Source organism: Carcharodon carcharias, chromosome 9 (genome assembly GCF_017639515.1).
Source record: "Carcharodon carcharias isolate sCarCar2 chromosome 9, sCarCar2.pri, whole genome shotgun sequence".
NCBI lineage: Eukaryota > Metazoa > Chordata > Chondrichthyes > Lamniformes > Lamnidae > Carcharodon > Carcharodon carcharias.
Genome location: NC_054475.1, coordinates 132,355,918 through 132,381,971, shown reverse-complemented (window position 1 = coordinate 132,381,971; position 26,054 = coordinate 132,355,918). Strand labels below are relative to the sequence as shown.

Below are 26,054 nucleotides of genomic sequence, written 5' to 3'. Positions count from 1 at the left end.
CTCCTCATCTCAGTCTAAATGGTCTACCCCGTATCCTGAGACTGTGAAACTTTGTTCTAAATCCCCTCTCAGCCAGAGGAAATATCATCTCTGCATCCAGTCTGACCATCCCGGTCAGAATTTTATAAGTTTCAATGAGATCGCCTCTCATTCTTCTAAATTCCAATGAATAGATGCTTAGTTGGCCCAATCTCACCTCATACGACAATCCCAGGAATTAGTCTGTTGAACCTTCGCTGCAGTCCCTCTATGGCAAGTATATCATTTAAGCGAGGGAGCCAAAACTGCAGACAATATCCAGGTGTGGTCCCTTACCACAGTCCTGTACAGCTGCAGTAAGGCATCCTTACTCCTGTACTCAAGTCCTCTCACAATGAAGGCCAACATTTCATTTGCCATCTTAACTGCTTGATGCGCCTGCATGCTTGCTTTCAGTGTTTGGCGTACAAGGACACCCAGGTCCCTTCATACATCAACATCCCCCAATCTATCGCCATTTAAATACTCTGCCATTTTGTTTCTCAGACTAAAGTGGATAACTTCTCACTTATCCACGTCATACTGCATCTGCCACATATTTGCCCACTCACTCAATCTGTCTAAAATCACCTCGAAGCCTCTTTGCACCCTCCTCACCGCTCTCATTCCCACCAAGTTTCGTGTCATCAGCAAAATTGGAAATATTACATTTGGTTCCCTCTTCCAAATCATTGATATACATTATGAATAGCTGGGGCCTGAGCAATGATCCCTGCGGTACCCCACAAGTCACCGCCTGTCGCTCTGAAATAGCCATTTAATCCTACCGTTTCCTGTCTGCTAATCAATTCTCAATCCATGCCAATATATTACGCCCAATCCCACGTGCTTGAATTTTACGCACTAATCTCCTATGTGGGGCTTCATCAAAAGCTTTCTTAAAACACAAATACACCACATTCACTGGTTCTCCCTTTGCTATTCTGCTAGTTAGGTCCTCAAAAGACTCCAATAGGTTTGTCAAACATGATTTCCCCTTCATAAATCCATGTTGATTTGTTGAATCCCATTGATACTTTATAAGTTATCACATCCTTTATAATAGAATCTAGCATTTTCCCCACCACTGAGGTTAGGCTAACTAGCCTGAAATTCGCTGTTTTCTCCCTCCCTCCTTTTTTAAATAGTGGAGTTACATTTGCCACACTCCAATCTGCCGGGACTGTTCCAGAACCTACAGAATTTGGGAAGATAACAACCAACGAATCCACTATTTCCATGGCCACCTCCTTTCGTGCCCTGGGATGTAATTATCGAACATTGGGGATTGGTCAGCTTTCAGTAACAATTTCTCCAGCACTATCGCTTTAGTAATACTAACTTACTTCAATTCCTCCTTCTCACTAGACCCTTGGTTTCCTAGTATTTCTGGGAAGTTATTTGTGTCTTCCTCTGTGAAGACAGAACTGAAGTAGTTGTTTAACTCCTCTGCCATTTCCTTGTTCTCTATTATAAAATCCTCCTGATGAGGACTGTAAGGGCATTTGTCTTCACTAATATTTTTCTTTTTACATACTTATAGAAGCTTTTATAGTCTGCTTTTATGTTCCTTACAGGTTGATCTCATTCTTTTTTCCCCCCTCTTAATCAATCACTTGATCCTCCTTTGCTGAATTTAAAACTGCTTCAATCCTCAAGCTTGCTACTTTTTCTAGCAACTTTTACATGGCTCATCTTTGGATCTAACACTATCCTTTATTTCTTTCGTTAGCATGGTTGGGCCGCATTTTCTGTTGTGTTTTTGTGCCAGAAACAAATGTATAACTGTTGCAATGCATCCAGTAGTTCCTTAAATACTAGCCATTGTCTATCCACCATCATGCCTTTTAATGAAGTTCCCCAATCAATCTCAGCCAACTCATGCCTCATAGCTTCATTGTTTCCTTTGTTAAGATCTAGGACACTAGTTTCAGATCAGCCTACTTTACTTTGCACCCGAATGAAGAATTCGACAATGTTATGGTCACTGTTCCCTAAAGGGCCCCACACAACAAGATTATTTATTCAAGCCTTCTCATTGCCCAATACCAAATCTAGGATACCCTGTTCCCTCGACAAACTCGTCTAAAAAACCATCTTGTACACACTCCAGGAATTCAACCACCACAGTATTATCGCTAATTTGGTCTGACTGGCCTAAAGTCACCCATGATCACTGTAGCTCTCCCACTCTTTCTTCCCTGCACCCCCATACAGCTGAGCCACTCATGGTGTCACAGACTTGGCTCTTGCTGCATTCCCCTGAGAAAGATCTTCCCCAGCAGTAGCCAAAACAGAAAATCTGTTGGAGAGGGAGGTGAACCCAGGCGACTCCTGCACTACCTGCTTAGTGCTTTTATTCTGTCTGGCCCATTCCCTTTCTGCCTGTGCACTCTACCTGCTGTGTGGCCACTTCACTGTATGTGCTATCCACAAAGATCTCGTCCTTGTGGATGCTCCACAGTAACTCCAGACACAGCCCCAGCTCCGAAACTTGGATTTCGAGTAGCTGCAGCTGAAGACTGTACCTGCACACATGGTCGCCCTGGACACTGAAGTGCCCTTGACTTCGCATATTGCACAGGAGGAGCATTGCACTTGGCCGAGCTCTCAACATCTTCCAACCCAAAGAGCAACTTTAGTAGTTGCTAAATTTAGACCTTAGATAGAAATTAACACTTCCCCCTCTCTCCTCAAACTCCAACTGAAGCACTATAATGCAACCCATAGATGCACTCCACTGCAGACTTTATACCTGCAAACCTGGATTTTAAAATTCTCATCCTTGTGTTCAAATCTCTCCATGACCTGATCCCTCCCTATTTCTAACATCCTCCAGGTCTGCAACTCTGAGATCTCTGGATTCATCCAATTCTGGCAGCTTGTACAATCTGCACTATTTTCATTACTCCACCATTAATGGCTGTGCCTTCAGCTGCTTAAACCCTAAACAACTCTGGAAGTGTCTCCCCACCAATGACAGTGCAACATTCACCAGACAAGACAGCCCACTATCCTTTTTGGATCAATGGTGCTGAGTTTCTTTTTTAAAAAAAAGTCATCCTCTCTGCTCTAATGAGGCGGCGACAATTAGGAAGGGCTGTATAAACCAGATCCGAATTTTGCACACATCCACTTAAGTGGGAACTTTCCAGTAAGAATGTCACATACATTTTTCTTTACAGCCAAACTTTTCAGGTAGTTTGAGCCTTGGAATTCAAGGAAATGATGTCCTTGGCTGCCATTGTTGGCAGATGTAGTAGGCCATGGTGTGTATAATAGGTAGATATGTGCAAATCTCTAACCAACCTATTTAAGTACACAAACATACTGAAGCAAGAACAAATAAATGAGAGCTGACTATAGTTAAATAAAGACATTTACGGTTCATGTAACAACCGGTCCAAGATTTAATCCTTCATCTTGATGTCTCAATGTGAGACTACCTCCAGATGCAAGAGTTTAGTTACAACCATGCCACTGCACCATCTCCAGAGTGCAACTGCACCACTTTCAGGAATAAGCTGGGACAACACTGAGGTGCCTAATGAATTTTAAAGCAAACCATCAAATGTAATACTGCCATATTTATACAAGAGAGCTCTGAACTTTAATGTCTCTTGTACTTGAGCAATGATTTTTTTTAAATTCATTCACGGGATGTGGGCTTTGCTGGCTTGAGCTAGCATTTATTGCCCATCCCTAGTTGCCTTGAGAAGGTGGTGGTGAGCTGCCTTCTTGAACCGGTGCAGTCCATGTGGTGTAGGCAGACCCACAGTGCTGTTAGAAAAGGAGTTCCAGGATTTTAACCAGCAACAGTGAAGGAATGGTGACATATTTCTAAGTCAGGATGGTGAGTGACTTGGAGGGGAACTTGCAAGTGGTGGTGCTCCTATCCATCTGCTGCCCTTGTCCTTCTTGGTGGTAGTGGTCGTGGGTTTGGAAGGTGCTGTGTAAGATGCATTGGTGAGGTCCTGCAGCGCATCTTGTAAATGGTACACACTGCTGCCAGTGCGTTGCTGGTGGAGAGTGAATGTTTGTGGGTGTGGTGCCAAACAAGCAGGGTGCTTTGTCCTGGATGCTGTCAAACTTCTTGAATGTTATGGGAGCTGCACTCATCCAGGCAAGTGGAGAGTATTCCTTCACACTCCTGACTTGTACCTTGTAGATGGTGGACAGACTTTAGGGAGTCAGGTGGTGAGTTACTTGCCACAGGATTCCTAGCCTCTGACCTGCTCTTGTAGCCACAGTATTTATATGGCTAGCCCAGTTCCGTTTCTGGTCAATGGTAAACCCCAGGATGTTGATAGTGGGGGACTCAGTGATGGTAATGCCACTGAATGTCAAGGGGCGATGATTAGATTCTTTCTTGTTGAAGATGGTCATTGCCTGGCACTTGTGGTGCGAATGTTTTTTGCACTTATCAGCCCAAACCTGGATATTGTCCAGGTCTTGCTGCATTTCAACATGACAGCTTCAGTGTCTGAGGTGTCACAAATGGCGCTGAACGTGAACATCCCCACTTCTGACCTTATGATGTAAGGAAGGTCATCAATGAAGGAGCTGATGACGTTTGGACCTAGGACACTACACTGAAGAACTCCTGGAGCCGAGATGATTGACCTCCAACAACCACAAGCATCTCCCTTTGTGTTAGGTATGGGTCCAATCAGCGGAGACTCCCCCCGCCCCCCGATTCTCATTGACTACAGTTTTGCTCGGGCTCCTTGATGCTACACTTGGTCAAATGCGGCCTTGATGTCAAGCACAGTCACTCACACCGCGCCTCGGGAGTTCAGCTCTTTTGTCCATGTTTGAACCCAAGACGGTGAGGAGCTGAGTGGTCCTGGTGTCAGTGAGGTTATTGCTAAGCAAAAGCCGCTCAATAGCGCTGTTGATGACCCCTTTCAATCCTGATGATCGCGAGTGAACTGATAGGGTGGTATTTGGCCTGGTTGGATTTGTCCTGCTCTGTGTACAGGACATAACTGGGCAATTTTCCACATAGACAGGTAGAAGCCAATGTTGTAGCTGTACTGGAACAGCTTGGCTAGGAAGGCAGCAAGTTCTGGAGCACAAGTCTTCAGTATTATTGCCGAAATATTGTCAGGGTCCAAAGCCTCTGCATTATCCAGTGCTTTCAGCCGTTTCTTAATATCGCGTGGAGTGAATCGAATTGGATGAAGACTGGCTTCTGTGATACTGGGGGCCTCCAGATAAGGCAGAGATGGATCACTCACTCGACACTTCTGGCTGAAGATTGTAGCAAATGCTTCAGCCTTATCTTTTGCACTGATATGCAGGGCTCCCCCATCGTTCAGGATGAGGATATTTGGGGAGCCACCTCCTCCAGTGAGTTGTTTAATTGCCTGCCACCATTCACAACTGGATGTGGCAGAACTGCAGAGCTTAGATCCGATCTGTTGGTTGTGGGATCACAGCTCTATTGCTTGATTATGCTGTTTGACACGCAAGTAGTCCTGTGTTATAGCTTCACCAGATTGACACCTCATTTTTAGGCAAGCCTGGTACCACTCCTGGTATACCTTCCTGCACTCTTCATTGAACCAGGGTTGATCCCTGAGTGGGGGATATGCCAGGCCATGAAGTTACAGATTGTTTTTGAGTACAATTCTGCTGCTGCTGAAGGCCCACAGTGCCTCATGGATGCCCAGTCCAGTTGCTAGATCTATTCTAAATCTATTCCATTTACACAGTGGTGGTGCCACATAACACAATGAAGGTTATCCTCAATGTGAAGGCAGGGCTTCGTCACCACTGTGCGGTGGTCTCTCTTACCGATGCTGTCATGGACAGATGCACCTACAACTGGCAGACTGGTGAAGTATGTTTTTCCTTCTTGTTGGCACCCTTACCACCTGCCACATAACAGTCTAGCAGCTATTCCCTTTAGGACTCAGCCAGCTCAGTCAGTAGTGGTGCTACCGAGCCACTCTTGGTGATGAATACTGAAGTCCCCAGCCCAGAGTACATTCTGCCCTTGCCACTCTCAGTGCTTCCTCCAAGTGATGTCCAACATGGAGGAGCACTGATTCATCAGCTGAGAGAGGGCACTGCGTGGTAATCAGCAGGTTTCCTTGCCCATGTCTGACCTGATGCCATGAGACTTCGTGGGGCCTGGAGTCGATGTTGAGGACTCCTAAGGCAACTCCCTCTCGACTGCATACCTCTGCTGGGTCTGTCCTGCCAGTGGGACAGGACATAACCAGGGATGGCGATGCTGGTGTCTGGGACATTATCTGTAAGGTATTATTCCACGAGGATGACTATGTCAGGCTGTTGCTTGCCAATCAGAGACAGCTGTCACAATTTTGGCACCAGCCCCCATATGTTACTAAGGAGGGCTTTGCAGGATCAACATGGCTGAGTTTGCATTTGTTGTTTCGGGTGCCTAGGTCAATGCCAGGTGATCTGTCCAATTTCATTCCTTTTGTTTTGTGACTTTAGTGGTTTGATACAATTGAAAGGCTTGCTTGGCCATTTAGGAGTCAACCATATTGCTGTGGGTCTGAAGTCACACGTAGGCCGGGCCACGTAAGGACGACAGATTTCCTTCCCTGAAGGCCACGAGTGAACCAGCTGGGTTTTTACAATAATCGACAATGGTTTCATGGTGATCATTACACTCTTAATTCCAAATTTTATTGAATTTAAAATCCACCATCTGCAAGATTCAAACCCAGGCTCCCAGAGCACTACCCTGGGTCTCTGGATTACTAGTCCAGCGACAATATCACTACGCCAGCACCTCCCCTGTAGGGTAGCCTGTTTCAAGTGTGAAAAGTGCATTCCTGGATCACAACGTCTTGGGAATTTGAAACAAAAAGGCATAACCGACAGGGTTCTAAGAGTTCCAACTTAGCATCACAAGCTGAACAGAAAAGGGTGTCCTAGTGAGTCCACCATTAAAACATGAAATGGGGTTTATTTTCCTTTTTTTCCTTGCTGTTGCACAAGTAAAAACTCAGAGTAAAGCAAAAAGCAACTTAAATCATAGCGATCAATGAGGTCTCAGACTATCTAACTTACAGTACTTTAACTGATCTCAACTATAGGGGTAGGAAAGCACTCTTAATCCATATTGATTGGGAATCCACAATAGGATGGTGGCCCATTCCTACTAACTCCAGCAAACCCTGCTGGCAAATGTGTATGCAGACACCAGATAACAGGATCACACCCGGATCCACACAGATTTTTTAAAAATCGCCAAGGTTTACTGTCAACTTTATACAATAACTACCAATTAAATCAGCTAGGCATTAAGCATACCATAGGGCTTCTTCTTCTAATATTGCCATTCTTTATGGATCAGCAACTCACTGTGCAAGGCTGTATTACCAGTAGCGAATAGCAAAATTAGATTAAGCCCCCAGATTGTTGGAGTACAATAATCCAATGCCACATCTTAATTCACCTCATCATTTGTTAAAAGTCTCTAGGACAAGAGGTAGAAAACAGGATTTAAAAAAAATAAGTATTTCATGCGCTAGCGATGATTCCCAAGTACAACTTACCTAGATTAAATTGAAAAGGTAATACAATATAATACATAATTTATCTTCATGAAGTAGTAGGCTCATATCAGGATGCCTAGCTAAAACAAAATAAGGTTGAATAATATATTTCATAATAATATCAATTTCTAATATAGTACTACCACCACCTTAAACTATTGCTTTTGTTGGTTAAGAAAAAGGATTCAATAACTGTTAATCATAAACTATAATTCCAAGTTTTATGATCCAGATGGTTATCCTGGAGTGTTCCAACAAAATAGCTCATTTTACAAGAAGCAAGAGGTGAATTAAGGGGTAGGGTGTTGGGACACTTTTGGTCCAAAATTCCATTGCCTTAATCTAAGGCTCTCATTCACTGTTAGTGGCAGCATAATATGTTGAGTTAGTCAATATTGGAAACAAAGCCCTCTTATTAAAACAAAATGTGCAGTAAAAGCTTGATCAGATTTTATGTCCCAATATCCAATGAATCGTTTAACAAGCAAATGACTTGCATATCTAAACCTGCAAGCTAATTTGTACATGGCAAGACCTCACAAACAGGTAAAAAAGTGTTTTCAAGGAGATACGGAGGTTCTTCAAGCCAGACAACAGGCAATTGGGATGCTGGTCTGATGCCTCACACAAACAATGTCTTGCAGTCTACACAAAAAACTTATAATTTCAAGGAAAATTTAAAGTAAAAAAAAGTTCATATACTTGAATGGTTAACACTGCCTAATTTTCATCTTTTGAAAAAAAGATGCAAATTAAAGAAATTATGAAGATTCTGCTGCAGCGATAATCCAAGTCTACAATTTCCTCAAAATCTCAGATAAACCGATTTTGCTTTTTCCAAGTACAGGGTATACGAATGTACAGGGTATATCTCTATTCGACTGGCACAAATTAACCAGTTTCAGATGCTGAAACTGGTTAAAAAAAAAAGCTATCAGTCAGCCACGTAAAATAACATGAAACATTATAACCCAAAACGTTCTTAAATTTTCCCTTTACAAATGCCGACATATTGTCTTCCGCTTTCCGGCCAGCAATCAATTTTATGCCCAACACCCTTCACGATTATTTGTATTAAAGGTACAACAATGCGGCAAAATAATTTAAACTGACCGTAATATTCATTGCCGTATCGACTTGCATAGATTTATCTGGTAAGAATTTGCTGGTAAATGCGAGGATTGGTGTGGTTGCGGGGAGGGGCAGAGAGAACAAAGACCCTGAGAAGCGGCACTCACCAGCCTGATGAAGCCGAACCCTTTATCCTTGTTGATGAAGATCTCGGACGGCTCTCCGTATTTCTCGAACATCTTCTTGAACTCCTCGTCGGTCACATCGTTGGGCAGGTTGCCGACGAACAGGCGGCAGCGTTGCGTGTAGGTCTTCTCGCCGGGCTTGCGGAAATTGGTCATGTCGACGGTGATCCTGGCGTCGGCCGAGGCCCGGTCGCCATGTCGAGAGGAAGCCTGCTGTTGGTGATGGTGGTTATTGGCGGCAGCACCGCCGGGCCCGGAGCCTGCATCCTGGCGGTATTCCCTCTTGCGTGGGCTGCTGTTGTCGTTGCGGTTCCTGCCGCCGGATTTCTGGATGTGATCTTGCATGATTCTGAGATTCAACAACAACAGAAAATCTAAACTCTTGAAAATTTAACTCAAACGTAAAAAAAAAGCGGAAAACAAAATTCCGCCTCCCGCTTGCTTTTTCTCAGTTAAGGCCCTGATGCGTATTTTTTTTACAAGATTTTAAACATTTTTGCACACACGATAGAAAAAAGATGCGTTGACTATTTTGACTACAATCATGATTTTTTGCTATTGTTTAATTTGATTTTTCTTTTACCTCACGATCTCAGGCCGCTGCTACCGATGAACAAACCAAAGCCGCGAGGAAAGGGCGCCGGAGGAAAAAAAAACCCGCACCTCAACCGAACTTGAAACCGGGGGAGAGGGGGTGGGGAATGCTTGTCCTCCCGATTGTTGATTGGCGGAGTCGGTTGGCTTGATGACGGGACACTGTGGCGTCACAATGGGAGAGTGCATATCGCTGGCCGTTCATTGGTTAGCCCGGCCGTCACTCAATCTCTAGGCCGAAAGCCATCACTTTCGGACGAGCCGAAGGTCGGCATGTGCTCTACTCCTGCGTCATTCTGAGTGCGGGCGGCAATTTAAAAGAATTATTATTCAGAGTTTTTTTGTAAACTCGTTTGAAAGTGTAGCCAAAGACCAGGAACAATCAGTTATGTTTAAAAGTGAGTTCCATCCTCCCCAGAATGCTTTTAAATTTGGGGGATTTTCTTCATTACAACGTTCAGATTTAGCCAAATCGAAATAATTCCTAGTTTTGCAATTGCAAGAGTTTTGTTCTTTCTCTAGAGGGAGGGTTTATTTTCTTTTTGCAAGAAAGAGAATGCCAAAGAGAACTTTGAATGCCTGTTGTTCCATGGAAAAATAACTGCAGAATAAGTCCACGAAAGGTATATTTTTGCAAAGAATTTTTTTAGCAAATCTTACCTTCCCTGCTTTTTTAAAAGTTTAGCTGAGCAATGCAGTTAACTTTTACAGTTTACTTTTCTATAGGTTCTGCCTGACCGCAAAGGGATCTGGGAGCACGAGTACACAAATCATTAAAAGTTGCAATGCAGGTTAGTATTTTCATTCATTCATGGGATGTGGGCATCACTGGCTAGCTGTGATGCCCACCAGTTGCACTTAAGAAGATGGTGCTGAGCTGCCTTCTTAAACTGCTGCAGTCCATGTGGTGTAGTTACACCCACAGCGCTGTGAGGGAGGTCATTCCAGGATTTTAACTCAGCGACAGTGAACGATGATATATTTCCAGGTCAGGATGGTGAGCGGCTTGGAGGAGAACTTCCAGGCGGTGGTGTTCCCGTGTGTCTGCTTCACTTGTCCTTCAAGATGGTAGTGGTTGTGGGTTGGTAATGGAGGGTGTAAATATTTGTTGAAGAGGTGCCAATCAAGCAGGTTGCTTTGTCCTGGAAGGTGTGGTGCTTCTTGAGCATTGTTGGAGCTGCACTCATCCAGGCAAATAGAGAATATTCCATCACACTCCTAACAAGTGACTTGTAGATGGTGGACTGGCTTTGGGGAGTCAGAAGGTGAATTACTCGCTGCAGGACTCCTAACCTCTGACCTGCTCTTGTAGCCACTGTTTAGATGGCTAATCCAGTTCAGTTTCTGGTCAATGGTAACCCCCAAGATCGGCAGCATGCCCATTCCCGCACTTCCCCCCCAACGGGTAGAAAATTTTCCCCACAGAACTTTATTATATTTGGGCTCAGCATGGATCCTGAGGTCTGCCCTTGGTGGCTACTGAGTGAGTTGGCATATAGGGTGTAAAGGCAAAGGGCGGTGGGTGGAGGGGTCAAGGGTTGGCATGTGTTGCCAACAAGTTGACAGGGGCTATACGGGGACATGAGGGTGGGTGGATGGGCATAGTTTGGCATGGAAGATACAAGGGCCCTTGGGTTGGCATGCAGGGAATAAGGGGCCATTGGGGTGGGTGGAGGGACATAGATTGTCATTGATGGGGAATGGGTGGGTGAGGGCTAGAGGGCTTAATATTCAACAATACAATTGGGATGAAGTCTCAGAGAATTGAGGCCTTTTAATCAAGCCCGCCTTGGCACTTGGGGCTGCCTCTGATCCTCTGATCTGCGTCCAGGAGTGGCAGGCTGGACTCCAGGGTGCATGAGTATTGTGTGCAGTTCTGGAATCCGCATTATAGGAAGGATGTGATTTCACTAGAGAAAGTGCAGAGGAGATTTACCAGGCTGTTGCCTGGGCTGGAGAGTTTTAGTTATGAAGAGAGATTGGATAGACTGGGGTTATTTTCCCTGGAGCAGAGGAGATTGATTGAGGGAGGACATGATTGAGGTGCATAAAATTATGAGGGGCATAGATATGGTAGACAGGAAGGAACTTTTCCCCTTGGTGGAGGGATCAATAACCAGGGGGGCATAGATTTAAGGTAAGGGATAGAAGGTTTAGAGGGGATGTGATGAAGAATTTTTTCACCCAGAGGGTGATGGGAATCTGGAACGCACTGCCTGAAAGGGTGGTAGAGGCAGAAACCCTCATAACATTGAAGTATTTGGATGTGCACTTGCGATGCCATGGCATACAAGGCTATGGGCCTAGTGCTGGAAAATGGGATTAGAGAAGTTAGGTACTTGTTTGACCGGCGCAGACTCAATGGGCTGAAGGACCTTTTTCTGTGCTGTAGACCTCTATGACAATGACTATGTTGATAGTGGGGGATTCAGCAATCACAATGCTATTGAATGTTAAGAAGTGATGGTTAGATTCTCTCTTGTTGCAGATGATTATTGCCTGGCACTTTTGTGGCGTGAATGTTACTTGCACCTTGTCAGCCTGAGCCTGGATATTGTCCAGGTCTTGCTGCATTTTGACATGACGACTTCAGTATGTGAGGAGTCGTGAATGGTGCTGAACATTATGTAATCATCAGTGAACATACCCACTTCTGACCTTATAATTGATGAAGCAGCTGAAGATGGTTGGGCCTCGGACACTACCCTGATGAGCTCTTGCAATAATGTTCAGAAACTGAGATGATTGACCTCCAACAACCACAAGCATCTTAGATTATGCTAGGTATGACTCCAGCCAGTGGAGAGTTTTCCCCCTGATTCCTATTGACTCCAGTTTTGCTAGGGCTCCTTGATGCCACAGACTGTAAATGCTGCCTTGATGTCAATGTTAGTCACTCACACCTCACTTCTGGAGTTCAGCTTTTATGTCCATGTTTGGACCAAGGCTGTAATGAGTTCAGGAGCTGAGTGGCCCTGGCGGAACCCAAACTGGGCGTCAGTGAGCAGGTTATTGCTAAGCAAGTGCCATTTGACAACTGCTGATGACCCCTTCCATTACTTTACTGATGTGTAAGATGATTATAGTTTTAATTTAGCTTAAATTAGAAAGATCATGTGATCTGTGCTGGAGTCTACCAGAGTGTAAAAGCTGGGTCGTAATTAGTAATAATCAAAGGGAAGATTCAGATTGTATTACTATAAGGTAGGTAACCGATATTTACATTTGAGGACAATCATAGCTGTTACTATGTCGACAATCAGGAGACTTTAAATCTCCTAACTCATAAAGATGTTAAAAAATTTTCTTTTCCGCCGATGCTGCCAGACCTGCTGAGTTTTTCCAGGTAATTCTGTTTTTGTCAAAGATGTTGCTGGTATCAAGATTATAAAACTGAAACCTGCCCTTTTGTTTCTAAGATGAAAAGCTGTATGGTTATGGACAGCTAATTAAAATTTCTAATTGGAGACAGGGTTAAGGTGCTTCCCTTGGTCATGGAGAAAGGGATAGGGCTTTCCTATAAACTCAGGAATATCACAGACCGAGACCGCTACAGCTCACTGCGAGTCGAGGGAGCAAAAGAGATAAATGTTAGCCAGGCCTGCACCTTAAGTAGAGAAAATACTAACTTTATCATTCATTGCGCTGAATGCGGGTGAGTTTGGGGACAGAGTTCGTGAGGGGGGGCAAGAGGTGAATGATTTGCCCAGCTTGGAGCTAGAGAAAGAAATCTACAGTAATCCTCATAGTGAGGGTTAGCCTGGGAGAAAGCAGTCTGTGTCAGTCCAAAGTAAGGACCAGGAGAAGATGGCTATTAGAAGCTCAGGGGCTTTTCTGATTTTTTTAAATCATAAGCAAGTGAGGTCCAATCTTGAGCTGAGGAGTCCACATTCAAGAGGTCTTAAAGAAATTTTGGAGGGTCATTTATCCAAAAGTTATGGTAATGTTCCCCGTGAAATCTCGTACCTTGGAGAATAACTGGAACACTAAGGAGAAATCAAAGTGAATTTTGCAGAGCTGTAGCACTTTTGGTTTGGCCTCAGAAAGAGAAGTGAATGGACTCTCAAGATCTTGTAATGTATAAGGTAACTCTTGAGTAGAATTAGAAAGTAATTGGGGATCTGGATTTATGCGCTGCATCTTGACAAGTTAAATTAAAAACAAAATACTGCAGATGCAGGAAATCTGCAACAACAACAAAAATTGCTGGAAAAACTCAACAGGTCTGACAGCATCTGTGTTATAAGACCATAAGTCATAGGAGCAGAAATTAGGCCAATCGGCCCATCAAGTCTGCTCCTCCATTCAATCATGGCTGAAAAGTTTCTCAACCCCATTCTCCCACCTTCTCCCCGTAACATTTGATCCTCTTACTAGTCAAGAACCTATCTATCTCGGACTTAATACACTCAATAACCTGGCCTCCACAGCCTTCTGTGGCAATGAATTCCATAGATTCACCACTCTCAGCTAAAGAAGTTTCTCCTCATCTCTGTTCTCAAGGGTCTTCCCTTTACTCTGAGGCTGTGCCCTCAGGTTCTAGTCTCTCCCACCAATGGAAACATCTTCCCCACGTCCACTCTGTCCAGGCCTTTCAGTATTCTGTAAGTTTCAATCAGATCCCCCCTCATCCTTCTAAACTCCATCAAGTATAGACCCAGAGTCCTCAAACGTTCCTCATATGTTAAGCCTTTCATTCCTGGGATCATTCTTGTGAACCTCCTCTGGACCCTCTCCAGGGCCAGAACATCCTTCCTGAGATACGGGACCCAAAATTGCTCACAATATTCTAAATGTGGTCAGACCAGAGTCTTATAAGGCCTCAGCAGCACATCCCTGATTTTATATTCTAGTCCTCTCGAAATAAATGCCAACATTGCATTTGCCTTCCTAATTCTGACTCAACCTGCAAGTTAACCTTAAGGAAATCCTGGACTAGGACTCCCAAGTCCCTTTGCACTCCAGATTTCTGAATTCTCTCCCCGTTTAGAAAATAGTCTATGCCTCTATTCTTCCTACCAAAGTGCATGACCTCACACTTCCCCACATTGTATTCCATCTGCCACTTCTTTGCCCATTCTCCTAACCTGTCTAAATCCTTCTGCAGCCTCCCCGCCTCCTGAATACGACCTGTCCCTCCACCTAGCTTTATATCACCTGCAAACTTAGCCAGAATGCCCTCAGTTCCTTCATCTAGATCATTAATATATAAAGTGAAAAGTTGTGGTCCTAACACTGACCCTTGCAGAACTCCACTAGTCACCGGCTGCCATCCTGAGAAGGACACCCTTATCCCCACTCTCTGCCTCCTGCCAGACAGTTAAGTTAGTAGTGCTTGCTTTATTTCATTTTTTTATATACAGTAAAGTTTGTTTTTGTTTAAAAATATAAAATCTTGTGGTGTAATTTCTTACAGTTAATCACTGGGTATTTGCATTTCTCTTTAAAAGTTAATGGTCTTTATGGAGATCAGATGACACACTTTGAATCATTTTCAGGGCTTGAATTCCCAGCTGCCTTCCGCCATACTCATGGTCCTTCGTCCTTGCTCCTTGCACTTTTGGGCCCAGATCTTCTATGTCCAGCCAATCATGCTCAGGGTCCATATTCCCTTTTGTATTTCACTTCCAGTTCTTTTGCTCTGTAAATCCACTGAAGTATTATAAGAAGTTGTTGATTGCTAAATTATTTGGTGAATTAATCAAAAAATGTATGACTATGTAAATGGAGTTTAGCCAATTCATTTCATCATTTATGGCTGAGGGAATGGGATCTAATTTTTTCAGACACCACTTAACTCACCTTTGTTGACCAACTCAGTCCCACTGAAATGCTCGCCATCTACAATTTTCTTACAACTCCTACTGACTACATCTCTTCACTGTTCAGTATATCACCTAAACTATAAAATGGTAGAACAGTACAGCACAGAGGAGGCAATTTTTTTCCATCATGCCTGTGCCAACTCTTTGGTAGAGCAATCCAATTAGTCCCACTCCCTGCTCTTTTTCCCTGTAATTTTTTTCCCCTGTTAACACTTTTCCCAATCATTAATTCTCTTCTCCAGTAGCTACTTTCTAGTCTTCCAGAATTGCTCATTACCCAATAATAAGTTTTACTTCCTCAGGCCCCTAAATTACCCAATCACCAACTCCCCAATCATCATAAAATCAACACACACTCCCAAACACCACATCCTCTTTACTTACCAACACCATACAATTCGCATATCCTTCTATCCTTACCACCTTAAATATTGAAACCCTCCAACATCGGCTCACAATGTGGGCAATATTCACCATTTACAAGATGCATTTCAGCAATTCACAAAAGCTCCTTTGAAGTACCTTCTAAACCCACTGAGGCTGAGAAATCCAGTTGGAACATGTTCACATGGAAGTCTATTATTGAGCGTCAGGAAAGATGGAAGGCAGACTTCCCACTATGGCATGGCGGGATGTCAATTGGGGTACTTCCGAAAGAAATTAAATAAAATTTAAAGACAATTGACTGGAATTTTGCACTGCATTTTGTATTTTATGAATGGCGCACAGGATTCATGAACCTTCAGAGCTCTGGCTGGTTAAAGATGGCAGCAATGTGGCAAGGCCTTTACCAGTTGGCCATACTGAGAGACAATTTGCATTGGAAGGGGGTGAGTGGGAAATGGGGGGCTATTGCCAGACGTCGACAATAGTTCTATCACTATCAGATTGTGCAGGGGTGTGCGTGTGAATCTGCCAGCACCACCAGGTGAGGGCTTTCTGCAAGGGTCATAAAGGGACAGTGGCACCTGCTCCCTAGAGAGTAGCAGGGGAAGATTTTAGGGAGAGGGAAACTGTAAGGAAAGTGCCTCAGAAGTAAGAGATCATTTGGCTTGGGACTAATGCATCCAGCCTTAGTGGCTCCACCTGCGGAGGAGAACCAGCCACAGCAGGAGCAGCAAGAAAGCCAGCCTCTGGGTTGGCACATCTGAGAAGGACACATGGGCACCCCCAACAGCCTCCTATGCGAAGAAAAGCATAGACAGGGGAGAGAATCCACCAAACATGAATTAACTGTCTGTAGATGTCCAAGAGGCAGTGCCAATGCAGACTGGAGCTCTCCAGTGAGACAGTCACCAATTTATGTACCACGTTGTAGGACGAGCTGAGAGCTAAGGGCCTCGGTAAATACCCAATGCCAGTCTCCCTGAAGTTCACCATGACTGTCAACTTCTATACCTCCACATCTTGCCAGGGATTGACTGGAGACATCTGTGGGATCTCAGGCTGTGGCCCATCGCTGCATCAAGGAGGCAACCAGTGTCATGTTCAAGGGGACCAGTGACAATGTGCACTATTGACCCAACCCGGATGCTCAGGTAGAGAAAGTCATCGGCTTCGAGGACATCGCTGGAATCCCCCCCCAGGTGCAAGATGTGGCCATCAAGGCTCCCAATGAACAGCCAATGACCTTCACCAATAGGAAGGGCTTCCATTTCTTGAATGTACAACTGGTCTGTGACCACAGAAGGCAAATCCTGTACAGGTGTGCATGATTCTCAGGAAGGAGCCATGATGTCCACACACTTCGCGATTCACAAGCTTTTCATGGTTGATCTTGGGCTTCAACTCATTTTCCCACCCACTCCCCCTATCCTTTAGCTCCCTGAGAGAACAAAAATCTGTCTATCCCAGCCTTAAATGTATCCAACCATGGATCATCCACAACCCTCTGGAGTAGTGATTCCAAAGATCCACAACCCTTTGAGTGAAGTAATTTCTCCACATCTCAGTCCTAAATAACTGGTCCCTTATTCTGAGTCTGTGCCAGCCATGCCCCCATGTTTTAGATTCCCCAACCAATGGAAACAATCTCTTAGCTTCCACCCTATCCAGCTCTTTCAGGATTTTGTAGGTTTCAATGAAATCACCTCTCATTCTTCTAAACTCCAGAGAACATAGGCCCAATCTGTTCAGCCTCTCATCAGAGGACAACCTCCTCATTCCAAGCACCAATTTAGTGAACCTTTGCTGTATCACCTTCAATGCAAGTATATCCTTTCTTAAATGTGGAGACCAAAACTGCACACACTACTCCTGATGTGATCTCACCAAAACCCTGTACAACTGTAGCAAGATGTCTTTATTTTTGTTCTCCAATCCCCTTGCAATAAAGGGCATTTGCCTGTGTGTCTGTGAGGTGCTCAACAGTTTGTGACCTTGAATCTAATGAGTGCATACCCACCAATGTGACAATATCTGCGCTGGTGAGGGTGGAGGTGGAATGAATTGACAGTGCACCCCCTGACGATCTCTCCTTCTCCTCAGAGGTAAATTGCAGGCCCCTGGTCTCTCTGGTTGCACATCCTTCAGGATTACTGATACCTGCATGAGAGAGAACAGACATTTAAGAATTAAGGGCTTCACATCCACTCATTCCAACTTCACGTGGAGCTCCATGTGTTCAATGATGGATATATGAACACTATGCCTCATGTGGTGACCTGGTGCACCCCTGTGCCTCTGTACGTTCACTCACTCTCCTACAATGGCTTTCCTGTTTCACCAACAGCAATCACACGGTTGCCCTGTGACCCAGCCACTTCCAGAGCCTCTTTCTCTGCCAGGATCAGGACACACAGGTCTGGGAGGTCTCCACTACTCTCAGCCCATTCTTTATTATTGTGTGCCTATTTCTGCTGAAAGTTGAACACTGTTAACTTTCCCACAAAGACCAACACTTATTCTGTCGGTAACCCTTTGGCCCATGATGGGGGCTCATGAATGCCCCCTCCATACGTTTGCTACCCAGTTCGGGGTAAGGAAAGATAGACGGGTGCCACTCGTTGAGGTGCAGCCATGCCTTTGACAGAAGATGCTGCTGTGTCACCCTTTGCCATCAAATGTATGCTTGCTCCCTCCCCATCCAGGGCACCACATCATGTTGCCACATGCAGTCCCCAAAGAGAAGAGCGGTATGGAGAACTCACTTTAGCAGAATGAAGGAGTTCATTAACCCATTTGTGGCACTGCAGCCAACTCGGGGGAGGTGACCTACGGCTGCTGACCTCCTCTGCGAACTCCATCCAGGCTTGCTTGGTCAGGCAGGATGGTCTCTTCTTGACTTCCCTTGGGAAGAGAAGCATCACCTTTCCCTGGAGGAGAACATGCCAGAAGGTATTGCTAATCTGTGGTGCCACACGGTGTCTTCCCTCTGCCCTGGTGGCAGCAGGTTCCTGATCAGCTCCTTGTGTCCTGATGGAATGGTGAAAGGATCTTCACATCTGGTGCAGGGTTATTCAGTTCCAACCTAGGGGTGCAGGGGCTTCATTTTGCTGGAGGACTCTTCAGTGTTGCTGAGGCAATCTTTAACAGCAAGGTGACTCTGCATAGAGGGCAGGCAGCCCTTTAAATATGTCACCAGAAACTTTGATATCATATGATACCACTTGTTGCCTGCATACACTCGTTAATTGAATGGATCCTGTGTCTGCATGTAGTTAATCGGATGGCCATTGCGTGATCATGCTTCCCCGGCTGCATGACCCCCAAGCATAAATGGCACCCGTTGAAGGGGAACCTTCAAACAAAATCCAGCCCAGTGTCACAGAGCTTGTACAATTCCAGCTTCAACTCATGTCAAGGCTTCATGCTCGGCATTGAGACTGTCCATTCCAACATGGACAGAGTAACGAGTCCATTAGGAGGACAGTGCTTACATCTGCTCTGGAAGCTCAGACAGCGGACAACAATCTGGCATAGGGAGCCCACTGTTGCCAGAGCAGTTCCAGAGCACCATCTCACTTCTGCACTCTGTCCTTGTACAAAGCTGCAGGAGTGCTGAAGCGCAGTGTTAGGAGAGTAGCCTTGGCTCCTGGACAGAAAGTAGATAATGGTAAGAAGAAGGAGCATGGTAAGAATGGAGGGTAATGAATAGTAATATACAGAAGGGAACATCAGGCACAGCATACTAGTATAGTTGACATTTTGCAGAGTGCAGTTAAAAAGCCTGAATGAAAGCAGTGTAAAAATAGGAATGCCAAGGTAACGAAGGCATCAATTAGTGTTTCAGCAGTGATGGAAGACAGGTAGGGCGATAAACAGGTAACATTTTGGAGATAGAAGAATGCTCCAAAAGTCAATGACAGTTGATGGTGTAAATGCTATAAACCTGAAAATAAGGTTGTGCACCCCTCTTTTGACTTTTCTTCAGCGAGTGTTACAACCTGTAGATGTGGTACTCAGTCAGTTTAGAAGAGAGGATTCTCTAAGCACAAATCCATGATAAGCATTTAAGTGAAGGAGTTTGCAAGAGAAGGCAGTAGTGCAAAAAACCTTTGCTACATAATAATATGATATGAAAGCACCTTATGACTGTGAAGGAGATAATTGTAAGTGCTGGAGTACACTGCATTTATGGAAGGCACAAATTGCATCCTATGACTGTGGCTATGTCATGAAGCTATTAATGTATATAATGTCACTGGAAATTATTTTTTTAAAATAGAGGGTAAGTCTGTGGGTGTGTCTTAATTGGATTAAAGCCAGTTAGTCTAGGTGCTTTGATGTATATAAATTTTGAGTTTACGAGAGGTAGAGGTACATTTGCATCTTGTTGAATAGAGCAACCAAGAAGGTGAGTGAAATCTGGCACCTAGCTAGCAGAGACCAAGCAATATGTTTATATAACTAATAAAATTGGTACTATGAAAGGGATTTTATTGTTAGACGAGGTGGAGTTCAAAGGGGCTGGTGATACAATGAGAATTTACATTCAATGAAATGTGTTGGGCATAACAGACAGCAGGCTTATATGTGCAGGGCAGAGGCATGTAACATCAACACCTGCAAGCCTTCCACTGTGTCTGCAAGGAACCAAAGTGAAATGAACCTCATTTTGAATTTGTATGGTGAAAATGCTTTGTTTGGTGTCTGCTTAAAAATCTATGGGTTGCTGTTGCCTTAGTGGAGATTAGTCTCAGAATTTGTTAAAAGTTATGATAGTAGTAATTTGTCGCCATGTGTATGTATTTAATGTGTTGTAACTTAATAAAACATTTCATTTAGTTTAATTTAAAACCTCTCAAGAACTGGTGGTGTGATTCCTGAATTTAGAGCTGCATCTCAAACATAAAAAATATAGGTTATGACAGTTGTTTAAAGTTTCCCTCTGAGATTTTTAAATAACTCAGCTTTATCGACTGCAGGGTCATACAGGCTATGATAAACTATCCTTCTTCATCCTTCTTAACCTGTCTGTAGCATTTCATACAGTTGGCCACACCATGCAGCTTGAACACTTCTCCATCACCGGCTAGGTGAGACTGCCCTCATCTGGTTCCATTCCTAGCCGTCCAGTTGTAGCAAGTAGATCATCCTCAGTGGTTCTTCCATTACATTACTTTTACCTTTGGAGTGCCTATGGATTTATCCTTTTGTTCCTCCTATTCCTGATCTACATGGTGCCCTTGATGACATCAGCTGAGAAAACATCAAGTTCCAATTGTACACATTTCACCACCCCATCCCCTGTCTCTGATTGGTCATGCTGCTTGTCCAATATTCAGTACTGGATTAGCACAAATCTCCTTTGGTCTTTGTCACAAACATCATTTCCTAGCCACCAACTTCATCTTGGCCACTATCTGAGGTTAAATCAGACCATTCACAACCTTGATACCCTATTTGACACAGAGGTGAGCATCTGACTACGTATTCTGTCCCATCATCAAAACCACAGATATCCACCTTTGTGACAGCACTCGATCAGCCCTCCTTCTGCTCATCTGTTGCTAGAACTCTTATCCGTGCCATTGTCACCTCTAGACTTAACTAATTCAATACTCTCCTGGCTTATCTCCTATTTTCCATCCTCCATAGTCTTGAGCTCATCCAAAACTCAGCTATCCATATCCTAACTTTCATTAAGTCCCATTCACCATCACCCTTGTGCCTACTGGCCAGCATTGACTACCAATACTCCAATTTGTTCTAAACCAGCTTTGTAGCAAATGACTGAGCACATCAAGTCAATGGTCACACTTCAGCCGAATGCAATCACATGACCTGTAGTATATGTTTATGACAACAATGGAATTTCCAAAGATTTTTGCACTGTTTTATTAATTCACAGGATGTGGGTGTCACTGACAAGCCAGCATTTAGTGCCCATCCCTAATTGCCCTGGAGAAGATGATGCTGAGCTGTTTCTTGAACTGCTGCAGGCCATGTAGAGAAGGTCCTCTCACAGAGCTGTAAGGGAGGGAATTCATGTTTTGAACCCAGTCACTTTGAAGGAACAATATATTTCCAAATTAGGATGGTGTTCCAATGCACTTGCAGTCCTTAACCTTCTAGGATTAGAGGTTGTGGGTTTGGAAGATGCTGTTGAAGAAGCCTTGGTGAGATGCTGCAGTACATATTGCAGATGGCAAATATAGCAGCCATATTGCACAGGTGGTGAAGGGAGTGAATGTTTAAGATGGCGAATGGGGTGCCAATCAAGTGATTTGCTTTGCCTTGAATGGTGTTGAGCATCAAGTGTTGCACTCATCCGGGTAAATGGACATTATTCCATCATACTCCTGACGTGTGCTTTGTAGGCTGCAGAAAGGCTTTGGAGAGATGTGCTAATGAAACTGATTGGTGCACGTTGGAACGAACTGTCTCAATGCTGCATATGAAGTCATGACATAAGCTGGAACTGGACTCCATGCACTACAAAATTGTGTGCAAACTTGCTAGCAATTCAGTGCAGCTAGCAATTTGTGTATATGCCCAACAGCCACCTTCTTCATCAATAGACTGAGGCTTCAAAGTCTACATCAGAGTCCAGTGCAGCAGAACCAGTATTGATTGAGCCCTCCAGCAATCTGGCATCTGTGGCATACTGTATACCTGCCCTAGTTCCTGCACGCTTGTGGCCAGTAATCCACCATATGAAGAGCTCTCCTCTAGCCAAGCCTTAAAGTACACATGGTGCCCGTATCTGAGCTGGTGCTTGCGAGGTTGTGATTTAGTGACACTGCGTCTTCCACTGGCAGAGAGACATGCACCTTTTCAGCTCTCCGAAGCCTTTAAAATTAAAAGATTAATTAATTCCAAGATTAAAATCGTCCACGATTATTGCGGTACCTTTCTTACAAGCCCCATTATTTCCTGATTTATGCACTGTCCTACAGTGTAGCTACTGTTAGAGGGCGTATAAACTATTCCCACCATAAACTATAAAATACTACTACTTTTCTTGGTTATTTCTTATCTTCACCCACATTGATTCATCTTGATCATTTTTCACTATTATACTGATCTGTACTGATAGGCCTGGTTACGTAGCAAGATTAGGATGCATATATCCTGATTGTAAACATAGAATAGAGAGGAAACAACAGTAGGGAGTCCAGAGCTAAAGGCAGAGGTCCCGTAGAGAAAGTTGACACAGGTTGGGTCGAGTTGTCATGGAGCATTGACGAACTGTTATCCAAGTTCCAACAATTCTGGTAGGCAAGTAAAGTCCAGAAACTTTTTAAAGGTTAGAGCATTGATGGAGGTATTTCCCTGCAATGAAGATCGAAGAGGTGCTGAATCGGTTGTGAGGCATACTTAAAAGAGCGGCAAAGTTTGAGGTCACCATAAGACCCAAAAGTAGCGGAGAAAGATACTTCAGCCAGGAGCCTGAATCCCTGGCTAGGAACCAAACTGCAACTGTATCTGATAAACCTGTAAAATGTTCACAGACTCAGCAGGGAACAGCAGAGGTGGGGGAAGATGATCAAAGTTAACTTAAATAAAAACAGAAAATGCTGGAAAAACTTTGCAGGTCTGACAGCATCTATGGAGAGAGAAACTTCAAAATTTATGCAAAAGAGCAGCAGATCAGAAACACACCAGTTAAGTCTAATGGTGTAGTCCAGTGCAGAAATGTCATCCTGATATACTGAGATCTCCAGGAATTTGTAATCCAAACTTGGAAAAAAGATTCATTGCTCTCCAAGGAAGACTAAGAGCAGGAATGGTTTGGGTGATGGGCAGTGGCAGTTTAAACTAACAGTTAATTTGCAGATTGGACTAAAATACACCCACTCTTAGACCAGGGGAACTTAAACACTGTAAGAGACAGTAAAAAGAAAGAAAATCCTGCATGTTTGTAGTACCTTTCATGACGTCAGCCAATTAAGTACTTAGGTAAGAAACACGGCAGCAAATTTGCACAAGGCAACAAATTGCCATCATCATCCTTCCATCAACATAAGATGATGGACATGCAGCAAATCCATAGGGGATGGGGTGACTTCATTATGATGTATTTTTGCTGACAGCTGAAGAGACCAATCCATGAACAAGTGCCACATATGAGACGGCTATCAGGTGTCATGGGTTGTTGTTTTCTGTGTTGGCGCCTGCTGCCAAGCTGTAGCCACTGATCATCATGATAGCACACGCTGGCCTGCAGGTGATGTTATTTTCCTCTGTCATTGGTTAATGTCTCCCAGGTGTGTTAATCCATGTTTAAGGCCTTCATGTCATGTTTGCAAGCATCCATGAAGCAGAGCTTTGGGCATCTTACTCGTCTTCTGGCTCTGGCGATTTTGCTGTACATAAAATCCTTGGGCATGTGTCCATCTTCCTTCCTGTGCACGCACCCAAGCCAGCCTCTGCTTAATGACTGCCAACATACATGACAGGTTTTCCTTTGAGACAACTGCTGTATTCATGACTTTGTCATTCCATGAGATACTCAGAATATGCTACAAACAGCAAAGGTGAAAGTTGTTGAGCTTTCTTCATTGATAGCTGTAGGTAGTCCATGTTGCACAGCCAGAGAAGGTGCTGAGAAATATCTATCATGCTATCCTTGGATCACTTGCTAAGAGAGCATCTGTAACTCTTCACCTTTGCTGGTCTTATCTCTAATTTGACTCAGCTTTGATGGTGTTACGTTCACTAGGTGATGGATCTTTATACCTAGATATTTTATCTCATGGTTTGCTGATATAAGTTGCAGCTCTTCATAACTGTTCAACCCCAGGATAGCAGGACCAGCTGGTTCAGTGATATAAAACACACAGTTAATATCTTTTCCTTTGTAGTTTCCTATGATTTGGATTGTTTCTAGCTGTCGAATATCGGTTCCCCCACATTTCATTAGCATGACATTGCTCGGTTTCAGAGCACCTTTCCTTGGGTAAACATTTTCTTTTAAATTTTCAGGAAAGATCATCTGGTATAGTCTGAATGGTGTGATGTTAACCTGTGCTCTGGTAACAAGCTTCAGCTTCAGATTCATGGTTGTGGAATTATTTCTCACCCTCTTCCTGTTCTGAATGGTTGTGTGAATTTCTTTTCTCTGGGAACTGTTGCATGCTGCTATTTCATGCAGTTGTCTAGTTCCTATGCCTGTTGTGTCTTCAAAATTATCGTCATCTTTTAGGGTATGGATGTTTTGGTGTCTTGTACTTCTTATTCGCTTGTTGCTCTGCCTCTGATAAATGATAATAAACGAGTTCTTTGTTCTGTACGTATGTTCCCAGTGATTTAGCTTTCCACAAGCTCTGCAGTTTGGTCCAAATGCCAAATATTTCCTTGACTCTATAAATTCATGTGGTTTTCCACAGCTCTAGCACATCTTTCTCTCTGGTGTGCATTCTTCTGTCGCTGTTTCACTGCATCAACCCTGCTGACTTTTCTCTCAACTTAACTGAAAGCTAGCCATTTAGGTAGTCAGCGTCTTGTGGCTTCATGTGCTCAGACAGTGTCTATAGCCTGTGATATTCTGAGCTTGTCCTTTCCTAACCAAATCTTTTTGTACTTCAGATTGTACAGAGCTCCCAATGAGCTAATCTGGCAGCCTTTCATCTACGCTCTTAAATTTACATTTGCTGGCTGCATTTTCCAATCTTGTTATGAAATTGCCAATAGACACCCGATTCCTGCCTCAGGCCTTGAAATTGATATCAGTAGATCCAATGATTTGACTTTGGCTGGAGATGTATGCTTAAGTTTTCAAAAATAATGTCTGGATTTCTGCTGTTGTTTTCACTCAGCCCCCAGCTATTAAACAAATTTAATCATTCCACCCCTGCCCACAAAAGGATGTAGCTGACTCCTTCCTCTTTGCTAGTGCTTTTTAGAAAGCTATTGAATGTCAGCCCACACTTTTGTTTAAACTGAAACTCAAATACCCCTATAATACCATCAGTCTCCCAATTCATTATGGGCTAGAGCTAGTGTTTAATGCTGCAGCTGCCATTTCGTTTTTGCATGATCCACTCAGTTTTTCTCTCTCTCTGGCACTAGTTCGGATTCATTATTCAATCTAAAGCAGCATTGCATTTATTTAAAATGTTTGGGTTTTTTATTCACAGACACCTTGCTGCCACTATGTTATGCCGTCTGGTTCTCATAAGCAGGCTGACCGACTCTGGGGGACAAAAAAGGGACAATTCGTCATGGCATACCGTGGGAACTGGGTGTAGGTGTTATGCCAGGACAGTTGGGTGGGGGGGTGGTTGTATTGCTGGGACTGGAGGAGCGGCAGCTGGGTGGCTTACAGGACTGTGGGGGGGTGGTGGTGGCGGCGGTGCTGGCTGTACAGTGTGGTGGGGTGTGAGGGTTTGGCCTGACCCAACTTCGGAGCCACCCCCAGTAACAAATTGGTCCTGAGA

The 26,054-nt window shown here is 44.0% G+C and overlaps 1 protein-coding gene and 1 long non-coding RNA gene across 5 annotated transcripts in view; one reads left to right on the top strand and one right to left on the bottom strand.

Annotated features, from left to right (window-relative positions):
* Positions 1-9,519, bottom strand: part of LOC121281924 (non-POU domain-containing octamer-binding protein-like) — a 58,489-nt gene extending 48,970 nt beyond the window's left edge. For all 4 annotated transcript variants that reach the window (XM_041195137.1, XM_041195133.1, XM_041195134.1 and 1 more), the window contains exons 1-2: positions 9,396-9,519; positions 8,795-9,161 (exon numbers count right to left, since the gene is read on the bottom strand). In XM_041195137.1, the coding sequence (XP_041051071.1) occupies positions 8,795-9,157 (363 nt within the window). In that variant the 5' untranslated portion in view covers positions 9,158-9,161; positions 9,396-9,519. The remainder of the gene's footprint in view (positions 1-8,794; positions 9,162-9,395) is intronic.
* The window catches only part of LOC121281927, a 49,253-nt gene continuing 32,695 nt past the window's right edge, over positions 9,497-26,054 (top strand). Inside the window, exons 1-2 of the long non-coding RNA XR_005943977.1 lie at positions 9,497-10,029; positions 10,133-10,197. This is a non-coding gene — a long non-coding RNA (uncharacterized LOC121281927). The remainder of the gene's footprint in view (positions 10,030-10,132; positions 10,198-26,054) is intronic.